General features: G+C 44.5%; 1 protein-coding gene across 1 annotated transcript in view; it reads right to left on the minus strand.

The window, feature by feature from the left end:
* Window positions 1-123: 123 nt before the first annotated feature.
* ZNF592 (zinc finger protein 592) overlaps window positions 124-12902 on the minus strand; it is a 41927-nt gene continuing 29148 nt past the window's right edge. Inside the window, exons 7-10 of the mRNA XM_040569542.1 lie at window positions 8720-8998; window positions 7213-7325; window positions 3325-3460; window positions 124-2012 (exon numbers count right to left, since the gene is read on the minus strand). Of these exons, the coding sequence (XP_040425476.1) occupies window positions 1488-2012; window positions 3325-3460; window positions 7213-7325; window positions 8720-8998 (1053 nt within the window). The 3' untranslated portion in view covers window positions 124-1487. The remainder of the gene's footprint in view (window positions 2013-3324; window positions 3461-7212; window positions 7326-8719; window positions 8999-12902) is intronic.

The raw sequence follows: 12902 nt of genomic DNA on the forward strand, positions 1-12902 counted from the left end.
GCCTCACCGGAGGAGGCGGGGACGGGGCAGGAGGCGGTCGCCGCCCGCCCCTCGCCCCTCGGCTCCCTTCATCTCCCCCGGTCCCCCCCCGCCGCCACCAAGCAAGCACGGAGCGCGGGCGGGCACTGTTGGATGCTTTTATTTGAAATACTTTGAAGTAAACATCGTAGCAAGGCACAAACGCCGCTGCGGATTAAATAGATTATGTGATGGCTTGGGAGTGCCCCCCGCTATCGTTACTCTACGTAGGCTACCTCGTAAAACATTCCCTAGGCTAATGTACACAGTATCAAAAAATACAAAGAGTCCAAACTGTTCGTATCAAAACACATTGAGACAAGAAAGTGAGCAATTCGAATGCAATAAGATAAATAGTTCTTAAATTATTTAAACATTGTCATAGTAAACAATAACGAGCAGGATTCTGGCTCAACATAAAAAATGGTACAGGAGATAATTATATTACACGAAGCATGTGTGTGCCAGGGGGAAGAGCGAGGGAACAGCAGGGACAAAGTCAATATGACCACGGGGAAATAAACGCCTCCGAAGAAATGGATGACACCGAGCTGGGGGGAAAAGCGCTATGGAAGGGGCGTGAGCCCAAGGGTGAGGTGGCAGCGGGGGCAGCCCGGCTCTGCCAGCACCTCTCCGGGGACCTCTCCCCACTGAACCCCGCCAGGACGCAGGCACCTCGGCCACCCAGAGACACCGCGGTCATGGGCAGCCCTGGGGGGAAGATTTTCTGCTCTGGGGACCACAACACCCCGTCCCCACTGCACCTCCCTGGCGCAGAAGCAAAGTGCCATACCCACCCACTCTCGCACAGGATGACAGCGACTGCAAAACTCTCCTTCAGGGCGAGTAAGATTTGTGACATTTCATTAAATTACCTTTTAGAAAATAAGATTGTTATTAGGGCAGTAAAATAAACGGAAGCTGGAGTATAGCTTGAGCCTGTCCTGCGGAACACAGACGACCTCAGATCGGCCAGTGCAGTCCTGACGAGTGTGTTCTGCTGAGACAGCATTATGAATTAAAATGAGTAAAAAAAGGCAGGATGGGAAGAGAAAAATAAGTCATAAATAGGAGAAGAAAGAAAGCGAGACAGGGAAGGCAAGGCAGGGGCTCTGGGCAGAGGCTGAGGCAGTGCACACTCAAAGGAGGAGAGCTCATCTTTAGGAAACTGCAACTGCAGAAAGTGCTCCTTGATCCTCAGGAGTTAGACAAGCTCCAAGGAGGATTCTCGCCCTGCTTTCCCTTTTCACCTCTCTGATCTGGCAGAGAGTTAGTGCTTAGGATGAAATGGCAGGGTTTTTTCTTTTTTAAATTTCCCTTACAAATGGAAGTTAACGGAAAGCAATGTCCATCCCAAGAAATCAACAGAATATTTCAATGATTTGCCCCATCCCCACCCAGTATTTTAAGTAAAAACCCCCGAACAAAAAACCCCAACAGACCAAAAGGGTTTTTGTTTCATTTTGTTTTTAAGTCTTAAGAGACTTCGAATGATTGTTCTGAGAGGTGCTATTAGGACCCTCCACACCACACGTCTGCCTGTGTTCACAAAGAGCTGAGTCAGTTTTGCACTCTTTGCACTTCAGGTATTCTTCCACCGTAGTGTTCATCTCGCCATTATACCCCTCATGTCCGTTCTCATTCATCTCTGCTTGTAACTTCTCCCTTTCCTCTTCTTCCTCCTCCTGCTCCTCCTCCTCCTCTTCCTCCTCCTCCTCCTCCTCCTCATCTTTTACTTTGTGAACGATGAAGAGGTGTCTGTTCAGAGAGATGTGAGACGTGTAACACAAGCCGCAGAACAAGCACTGATACGTGGAGCTGTCTGTCTTGTGCTGAGGTATGTGTTCCTGAAACTCAGTACTGATGTCTGTTGCAAATCCACATTTAGCACATTTCCAATGCGCTTTCAGTTTTTTGGCTGACGGCGCGTCTGAACCTGCAGTGGTCTCTGCCTGACCCAGCTCATCCGTTGCCATCCTCTTTGGAGATCTTGCCTTAAAATGTAAGATGGAAAAAATTACATTATTGTTCGAAACCATGTAAGAATAAGTGTCTTAGGTTGCTGAACTCCACACATGCATTTGAAAACGTCTGAGGGCGAAAATATGTATGTATTTTGTTACGAACTAAATAATGGCATGCCTATGGGCTCTTCTTGCACTGTCTTCCCTAACAACACCTAAACACCTCGGGGTTACTACAATGCCTAGTCCATCCTTCATCCCAACATACAGGATCTCAGCTGCTGTCCTGCAAAGTGAGACGGGAGCTCTGGGAGGGGCTGGCTGGGCAGAAACACGATGGGAAGGTGAACTTGAACATTTTCCCCTCTACTCAGGCTTTTTCTTTGTGCCATCTCATTAACTCATCCCCTCTGCCTTATAATCCCGCAGCGTGCTTTTCCTCCCACAAGGATGGCTCGCTCGCATATGTCCCTTCATGTGATTCTGTTATCTCCTTATCCAGCAGGATTGTGCAGTCTTTGTTTTGCACACACTTAGGCTTGTATTTGCAGACACAGCTAGAGCTGTATGAAGCAAACTGCCCTAGACACATGGGCTCTGCTTGGAGGAAGCAGCCAGCAGCTCATGGAAGTGAATTCCAGGTTTCCCTTTCACTATGCCTGTGACCACAATACAAATACAGCATAAATACAGAGGGGACTCAGTCTTGGTTGCAGTCCCTCTGTGCTATGGTACTGATGAATGACAAACAGCAGTAATAAGGAAAACCTACTTCTATTTTTAAAGTAAATGGAACAAAGAAACCCAGTCAGGCAATCCTCCACTACAAATCAACACAAAATAAAATCAGTTGAACATTTGCTGAAAAAAAATTGCATAGTCCTACTTAGGAGGAACACCATACAGTAACATATAGTAAAAAAAACAAGGGAGAAAACAGAAAAATGTACCATGCTCATACATCTAAACAAAACAACACCATGGCAAGGGAAAACGAGTGTAAAAACAGACCTAAATTAGTTCTGGTTACAAAGCAGCCTGGAAAAAGGTCAGTTAGAGACAGGGCCACACATTCAAAAATAATGCAAAATACATTGCAAAATTTGCAAAAATGCAAAATACATTGCCCTGGTGCTGCCACAGCTCAGCTGTGCTTTCAGTTCAAATCACAACACTTCGAGATAGCAACAAACTGTATGGAGTTTACAGAAGAGGAGGGCAATCTGCCCAATGGACGTGAGAGGGCTTTACTGCCGCAAGGCTGCAGCTCGACACAACACCCCAAGTGGACAGCTGCTCGCTAGGCACACTTATTTTTTTTTTTAACAAAAATATCAGTTACTTCTGCTGCGTCTCTCTCTGGAGCTTTTGCTTTGGCCATCTGGGATAAGTCTGGGTTTTTGATGCCATGCATGAGGCTGATGTGATTCTCCAGCATGAATGGCTGAGGAAATGTCTGATTTTCATCTGTGCAGTACCTTGGAAACAAAAAAGGAAGAAAATTTATTAAGGGAGATGCCCAACTGTTCATTTCATCCTAACAGCTCTTCGTTATGTGCCAAACCAAGAGGTGTCGTTGAAGACAGAAGCTGGTGAGTAATGTACTATTAGATTACCAAAAGAGGCAGCAAATCATCGTTTTAATAATAAAATGTTATCCCTGACAGAAATCTAGAACAGTTTAGAGTTTACCACAGGAAGTATGAATGAGAACGAAAGTAGGACACACATTATTTACAGTACAGTACTTAATAAAAACAGGGATGAGTGGAGATCAGGCCCACTGTAATACATGCCACACAAGCACAAGGTAAATAATCAAGATGGAAAAAGAATGGGAGAAGAACAGCTCTCAGTTGAGAGACCTCATGACCTGTGGAACACAGAGGAGCCTTGCAGCAGAACCAGGCCTGCACCCAGAACTCCCACACACCAGTGCAGCATCACATCCACAAGACCATATTTATCACAGCACACTTAAAATTCTTACAAAACCCCTGCACTTCCAGCCTTGATAACAAGAATCTAGCCAGGAACACTCACAAATGCATCATTTATGCGTAATCGCACCTTAAAACTTGGAAGGCTTCAAGAGGTGCCAGAAACCACGGTGACATTTCAAAAGGAGATGTGGAAGGGTTGAGCCAGCTATTCACCGGCCCTCCTGGGTGACCAAGGTCTACTGCAAGTAAGTGCCAGGTCTCGCAGGCACATAAACCACCCCTCTGCAGCACGGTCAAGCACGCAGAGTAGTACTCCGTTAGCAACTGGGACACCCAAGATGGACTTTGTGCTCTTCTGCAGACTGCCAGCACGACATAGGGAAGGTCCGTAAGCTATGCATTGACCCGAGCAATGAGGCAAGTAACATCAGACTTCTCTGAAATGAACAAATTGCAGTTGAAACGTAGGCAGCAGGGGATGAAAAGCAGCACATCGGAGATTAAGTGTCTCTGGGCAACAAAGACATTTTTAACAGCAGACAAGAAGATGATTCCTACTGATCTTCCAGCTTCTCTACTGGATGGAAATTAAACAACTGTCATTAACAATATGAAAATACAGAAGTGCTCACTGAATATTTCCGTTTTTTAACAGGAACTGTTTGGATGATAAATCAATATTTAATAATGATGGAATTCTTCTCCCTCATGAAGGCAAGACAAGAGGTTATTAAGTGGCATTTATCAAAAACAAACAAGTTGAAAACCAAGCGTTCCAGACAGTTTGTACTTAAGACTTGGAAAATAAGAGCAAGTTCCAATAACAATAACCAAGTGCATTATGAAAGAAAATACATAAAACATCAGAATATTTTGCAATTTGTTTTAATTTGGAATTCTTTTCACTGGAAAAGATGCTAAAAGATGGGAAAAGTTGCTAAAAGATGCTTTCCTAATTATTCCAGTGACAAACTTGGCATGAGGGTGTTTAATCAAATCCACCAGCACTGATTTCTCCCTACAAAGTTAACAGAAGGCAGAGGCCTAAGCATGGCCGCGGGAGAAGGGGAAATCACAGCTTGAAATGTTAGAAATGAGAGGGCAACTACAAGACAGTACACTGGAGTCTCAGAAATACTTGACTAACGGATTCAATAACAAATTTCACTCATACTTCTGGCCTTCATGTGGAAATTTAGGAGTAGAGGATGACGTGAAGTTAAGGCACCAGGACTGACACAAAGTGCTTGGTGGGAAAAAGAAAAACAACAGCACTCAAGCAAAAAGGAAAGCAACAGCAGAGACGTGATGCGTTACAGAGTGCAGAAAGGAGCCAAAGAGGAATTCAAAGAGATGAAGGAATCACAAGTGGTAGTAATGAAGGTGATTTTTATAACAGCACTCTTCACAACCTAAAAGGGATTGAACCAGTTCAGAAACAGGTTTTAGAAAAGACCCAAGGGACGGAGAGTCTTCCGCATCTCCTGGCGTAGAGGCTGTTCTCAGGTCTAAGGCACACAAGCATGAAGGCAGCTGGAGGAGACACCAAGGGCAGACAAAGACAGGGTAAGTAGATAGGGAGGAACATGTCCACAGAGGCTCGGTAATGAGATGCACTGAGGTCAACTAGCTGACAAAGGGAAGACCATCCAGAAGACCTTGGATCCAAATAAAGAGCAGCTGTTGGAGACTCTGGCATAAGATTTTCAAGGAAGAGACCTAATGTGAAGGGTGCTATGATTTCAGTAAGTCTTCCGCTAGAACAATTAAAGAGGGCACCACCACTGTCCAATTACGACTTCATCAGCAGATTTTGAGAAGGAGCAACTACAAACTTGAGAATTAAATACAACCACAATTCACTTGAATTTGTAGCTGTGTCTGCTGTAAATACAGAATGACCACAAACCCTTGGGTAAACTACGGATCCACAACTGCATGCTAAGAAGTAACAGAAAAACTGGATTCTAGGGTCTGTACAAGTTAACGCATCTAATCTAGTAGGTTGGCACACCCCAGGTAGTTATTTGTACACAAATCCTTCCCAGCTAGGCCTCATGTTCATTTTGATTCTGATACACCCCACTTTAAAAACAACCGATCCAGAGAGAATAGATTTATACAAACCAAGTGCACAAAAAGACCACCTCCAAAGACTCCAAAGACCATCGTCCACAAACTTAAGGCAGAATGAATACGGGGAATACTGGGAGCCAATGTTTTATTTCCTCCAGAGGTTGCAAGTCACAGCACAGTTACAACAAATGGAAAATGTAGAAGTCCTGGCCGGAAAATGGGTTGGGAATTTACTCCTATCAGGCCCTGTGGTGATGCCAATACTTCATCCATTTTTAAAAAGCTACTGTGGCTCACTATGCAGTCCACAGACAGAGTACACGAGAGATGTACTCTTCAGAATAGGCTTTTAGTAATTTAAGTGCAGTAAAGCTATAGCACACTCTTCAGAAACACTTGCATTAAGCCAAAATTTTAGTTAAACAAAAAAAAATCCCCTACCCTACATCACTGCAAACTTCCTTTCATACACAAATGTGCTTTAATTCTGTGTTTTTTAGAAGTATATCTGAGAACCTGAGACAGGAATCAAGTCTGCATGATTGCTCACTGTATGACTTATTCTGCAACAGTAGATGAGAACAGTTGCAGAGGCAGTTTTGTAACCACTGGGCTCTGTCCTTAACTGACATTGTATTCACAGTTAAAATATGTTCACCGGCAACAACTTTCATTCACTGCTGATTTACATAGTTCATCTGAAGTCTCCAAATCCATTTTCCAATTTTGAGGTGCATCTGCTGAAACAAACCCAGGAAGCTTAATTCTCCACTGCCCTGCAGTTTGTGCAGTCAGTTCTGCCTGTGCAAAGTGGTGGCAAGACCTAGTGCCCTGATTCATTAGCAGTTTACACTTTTTTCCAAGGGGAAGACACAAGAGTGACGCACAATTACATAAGCCACAAAGCAGCAAAGGATTGGCCCCAGATTTTATCAGCTGTTCCACAAGGCCATGCAACATAATTCTCATTTTGCACCTGCAGATCTCAAATCAAACCTTACCCTAAGTTTCCAAAAGGTATTATGCAGTCCAAACCAAGGACTTATTTTAGCCACCAAGTCTCTCATGTTTAAAATAGTCTTCTCATTCTCTCTCAGTAATTTCTATCCTGGAGTAGATAGGAGCAGACACGATCTATTACAAATGGCTCTGGACTTGAAAGATTAGCCTGCCATTGAGTAGAAATTTGAAACGTGGTATTCAGTACATACCAGCAAGTGTAAACTTTCTTTGCTGTGTCATGATTATTGCGGATGTGTCTACGCAGACTGTTGGAGGCATTAAATGAGCGTTCACACTGTCGACAGGGATACCTCTTCACAGCCTAGCAGAAGAACAGAAATATCTTTTAGTAACAGGGAGACAAAAGGTACTGACCGGATTCTAACTTTCCAATCCTGTACATCTGGACCTTACCTCTCAGGTGCAAAATATTCCTCTTCCACTGATAAAGATAATTGATATTTTGGGGTTTCACTTACTCAGCCCAACAGTTGGTTAATTATAAAAACCAGGACTAGTTAAAGCATATGCTTGATTTTTTATTATTTTTAAATGGGAATTGCATTAGATGTTTCTGCTGTGGGCTCATTTCACTACAGGACCCTCTGCAGAATTAATTCAGGGGAAGGTCCCTTCTCACCCAGAAAAAGGCAAGACCCCAGTGCGAAGTACAAATCTGCCAAGTCTACCCTTCCCTCTCCTCCTAACTCAGAAAAACAAAAGGGCAGGATGTTAGAGAGCATCACACAATATTGCTCGTTATCCATTTATGATACCCATGTTTTCCTACACAACTCTGCCTTGTAGCTAGCCTTCTCCTCCTTTCCCTACAGTCCTTTACATAACCTGTGTGCATTCCATTTAAAATCTCCTTAGACTTTTTAAATAAATACATGTATTTATTGAACTGAAATATTTGGCAAATCTCCTACACCTATAGAATTCAAATGGCACTCTCAACCTACCCTAATCTTCTTCTCTTGATATTTATCAGGTGGACAACCTAGCATTCCATTCCCCCAGTCAAGCTAGAAGGAATCAAAGACAATGATCCAGATTTTGACAGCCTCTGCTCATGGGACTCAAAACAGGGTGACTCAGTACATCAAACAAGATGTCCTGATGCCAAAGTACTACGAAATCTGGTGCACACAACATCTTGGCCTGTGTTCTGCAAGCAAGTTAAGAATTAACTTGACAGAACTAGGTCAAGGCAACACAAGGCCTGAGCTGGATAAAACCAGCAAAATTGAGATTTATGGTTCCTATAATGATACCTCTGCACGCTGCATGTATCTGTTACAGAAGTCTTCCCCAATTAGATGTACTGTGATATCTACCAAATAATATAGTGTCACTAGAGAGGAACTGTATGTCCTTCTGCAGCTTTGTTTAGACCAGACTGTTGAACCAGCAACTGGAGAAGACATGACTTTCCATCCACTTACCCAAACAACGAAGCCTGGCATTACATGTAGTGGGAGAAGGAACAAAAAAAAAAACAATAAGGTACACAGGTTGTAGAGTATATGATCAAGGACAGAAAGTATGCTTACAACAGGCTACATCGTTTTTTTCTTCTGGCTCTGTTCTTATTCCTCAGTGAGCTGGCAAACAGATTATCAGTTTCTTTCTGCCTCAAATATTAGTGATTATCAGTCTGGTTTGCTAACAATTTTGTGTTACCTAGCTGAAGTGTTTCATAAGAGTCCTTACCCTTCCATGACTTCTCTTCATGTGGGACACGTAGGTTTCCCGATCAGGAATCCACTGTGAACACTCCTTGCAAGTCCAACCAGTTCTTCTCAGTCTGGACTTGGATTCGGGATTGTGTCCTCCCATCCTCATGTCCTTCCTCGGCAGAGACAAGTGGGAAGTCCCATTGGCTACTGACAGCTCCTTTGGTAGGTTATGAACCTGGTTCCTTGATGACTTCTCAGACTTCTGGCGAAAGCTTAAAAGCTCCTCAGGATTCTGGGGGACTCCATGAACACCCTGGATAACAAAAATAATCAAATCAAACATAGCATTAATATATAATTTGTATTATACACCTTTATCTGTAAATAACTAACACCTATTATCTAAATAAATAATTTAAGCCCCCCTCCAAACGCTATGTTAATGTCTTACTGTTGTATATTGTCCCATTTCCCCTCGAAGCTGGCTGCAGTGCTTTCCCCAGCAAGAGATTTTCCCAAGAAACATGAAGCTTCTATTTATGTTTCCTGCGTGACAACAGCAGCTCCTTGGTGCTGTCTGTTTAACATTTTGGATGAGCTCTGAGAACTCTGGTTAAAAAGGGAAGATGTAATGAGAGAGAAATGCTAATTGTCATTATTTCAAGAGCCTAAGCTCTAAAAACACATTGCTTTGGTAAATGCTGAGTGAAATGTTTGCTGTTATCTTGGGGGCTCCAAAGCTGCTTGATCTTTGCTCAAGGGAAGGGAAGAGACAACCTCTCAGTTTCTCCAACCCTATTTTCTTTAATTCCACAATGCTTACTGCTATTTACATTTTCACAGTTCAAAACTTTGCTCTTGACAAATAAAAGCAAGCACAAAGCCAGAAACCAGCCTTATATGGAATATGTTTTCAGGCTCTTTGGTTGTTCAACAGGCCAAAATCCCTGTCCCCCAAAAAGTTATTTTAACAAAGAAAATTGAACATAAAGAAAATAATCCAGAATTGAAGAGCTGTGGGAAAGCAAAAGGAAATAAAATAGCAACATACCAAAGAAACCTCAAGAAATTCCCCTAGGAACAACAACAGTTCATCCACACAAAAGGATAATTTAGAGGTTTAATTGTGCACAGTAATTAATAACGGGTAAGGTTTCAATACACGAAGGCCCCAGGCCTTTGGAAGTCTTTCCTTGGGTTAGACACCAAACACAAACTTCAGAACACAAAATCTCATCTGAGAAGACTGCGCTTTGCACCTGATCCAGCTGCTGTCCGCAGAAGCTCCCTCACGCAAGCGCAGGGCAATGGCAGCTGCTCCGCAGCATGGCCAGCTATTTAGGGTAACATGAACACTTCACCTTTATCCCCATCTGGAACTCTCAGGAGTGTTTTATGAGCAAGGAGTACATTAGCACCCATTACTCCATTCCTCCTATTATTACACCACTGGAGGAAAAAGAAAGGAGCACAGAAAAGTGAACTGACTTCACTGCAGAATCAATAACAGGACCCAGACCTTCCAACTCCTCTTTTATGCTTTAACAACGGAAAGTCAGGAAAGATGAGAAGGCACATGGTTTCGTTGTTTTTCATGCGGGCACAAATCAGACAACACCTCCTACAAACGCTATACTGCATAAAGGACTGGGATCAAACAGGAGAAGTGATGGGTTAATGCAATTACTACCCTGCCACAGCCAAAAAGCCTTTTTCAATTAAAATCTCAAAGACATGCTGATGGCCAAATACAGCCCAGTGGTTAAAATGTTTTACAAGTTTTGTACTGTCGATGTCAGGGTGCTGGTGCACAAACTGCTGCAGGCAGGTCCCTGGGCCTGGCATCTGCAAATGAGCTGCAACAAGCTGAGTACTTCAGCTCAAGCCCAGCCATCAGCATTGGGGCTGAATGCCTCTTTGAAGGTCCCAGCCTTAATCTCAACTCTGTTTTCCCAGCTATAATACAGGAAGATTAGCAATCATCAACTTCACAAGAGGGCTTCAAGTTTTAATTCATTAACACATGCAAAGACTTTCCAGATTTGCAAGTTAAAGGCAAAGGGGGAGAGAGCAAAGTAGTAGTTTTGAATGTTTTTCTCTTTTAGGAGTGAGCTAATGAATCTTCTGGCTTTTTTAAGTGCAAGTATAAACAAAGTCACGAATTAAAAAAAACAAAAAACAAAAAACATGTCACTGTTTTTTCTAATCAAAGGGAAATAACACTTTGCAAGCTCGCTCTTCAGAATGACACCAGCAAGTCTTCCAAGAGGATTTTCACTCCAGTGTTGTTAGATACCGTGCACAGAAGTATACTGACTAAAACAACAGGAAAGCGTGGTGCTCACATTCATGGAATAATCGAATCTGCAAGCCCTCATATGCATCCTGCTAAAAATCACCACCAAATGGGCAATAACATGCTTTTCATACACGTATCATAGAATCACACAACGTTTTGGGTTGGAAGGGACTCAAAGACCATCTGATTCCACCCCTCTTCCGTGGGCCGGGGCCCTTCCCACCAGCCCAGGCTGCCCAAATCCCACCCAGCCAGGCCCTGGGCACTGCCAGGGATGGGGCACCCACAGCTTCTCTGGGCAGCCTGGGCCAGGGCCTCACCGCCCTCCGAGTGAAGAATTTCTTCCTTACATCTAATCTAAATCTACCCTCTTTCAGTTTAAAGCCTTTACTCCTTGTCTTATCCCTACACCCCTAACAAAGAGTCCCCCCCATCTCTCCTGCAGCCCCTTCAGGCACTGCCAGGACACTGTGAGGTCTCCCCAGGGCCTTCTTTTCCTCAGGCCAAGCACCCCCAGCTCCCTTAGCCTGGCTCCATAGCAGAGTGGCTCCAGCCCCTGACCACCCTCGTGGCCTCCTCTGACTTGCACCAATAGGTCCATGCCCTTGGGGTCCCAGAGCTGAACGCAGGACTCTGGGCGGGGTCTCACGAGCGCAGAGAAGAGGAGGACCATCCCCTCCCTCACCCTGCTGGCCACACTGCTATTGTTGCAGCCCAGGATGTGGTTGGCTTTCTGGGCTGCAAGCGCATGTTGCTGGCTCATGTTGAGCTTCCCATCAACCAACACCCCCCAGGTCCTTCTCCTCAGGGCTGCTCTTGATCCATGCTCTGCCCAACCTGCGTTTGTGCTTGGGTTTGCCCCAGTCCCCGTGCAGAACCTTGCACTTGGCCATGTTGAACCTCAAGAGGTTTGCACAGGCCCAGCTCTCAGGCCTGTCCAGGTCCCTCTGGATAGCATCCCTTCCCTCCAGCATGTCAACCACACCACACAGCTTGGTTTCATCAGCAAACCTGCTGAGGGTGCACTGTCCATGTCACCAACAAAGATGTTAAACAGCACTGGTCCCAATATCAATCCCTGAGGAACACCACTCGTCACTGGTCTCCACCTGGACACTGAGCTGTTGACCACAACTCTGAGTGCAACCATCCAGCCAGTTCCTTACCCACAGAATGGTCCATCCATCAAATCCATGTCTCTCCAATTTAGAGGCAAGGATATCATGGGGAACAGTGCCAAATACTTTACACAAGTCCAGGTAGCTGATGTCAGTTGCTCTTCCCTTATCCACCAATGCTGTAACCCTGCTGTAGAAGGCCACCAGATTTGTCAGGCATGATTTGCACTTAGTGAAGCCATGGTGGCTGTCATGAATCACCTGTTTTCCATGTGCCTTGGCATGGTTTCCAAGAGGATCTGCTCCATGGTCTTGCTGGGCACAGAGGTGAGACTGACTGGCGTGTAGTTCCTGGATCTTCCTTTTGTCCCGTTTTAAAAATGGGTCTTATGTCTCCCTCTTCCAGCCACCTGGAACTTCACTGGACTGCTACAACTTGTCAAATACAATGGACAGTGGCGTAGCAACTTCACCCACCAGTATAACTGAACTACGAATGGCAGTGAAATTTTGCTCATATTGCATTGCTTATTGCAATATGAGCTATTACTGTGGGAGTGCAGGTTTGGTGCGCTCTCTGGACCACCACTTCCACCAACTTTTTGGGCTGACCCAGAACTATCAATCTTCAGACCATCTCCTTAAGCATGCCATGCTGTGCTTGGCCTGCCATGGAGCGGTGCCAGCAGGGACACACAGGGCAGGGGACCCTAATCCCAAAGGCTGGCAACTCCAGGGCAATTATTTCTGCCTTGGTCATTCCCATCTCGTGATCCGCTGTGATTTTGCAGGCAAGTGGA

The sequence above is a fragment of the Cygnus olor genome, chromosome 11 (genome assembly GCF_009769625.2).
Source record: "Cygnus olor isolate bCygOlo1 chromosome 11, bCygOlo1.pri.v2, whole genome shotgun sequence".
Lineage (NCBI taxonomy): Eukaryota > Metazoa > Chordata > Aves > Anseriformes > Anatidae > Cygnus > Cygnus olor.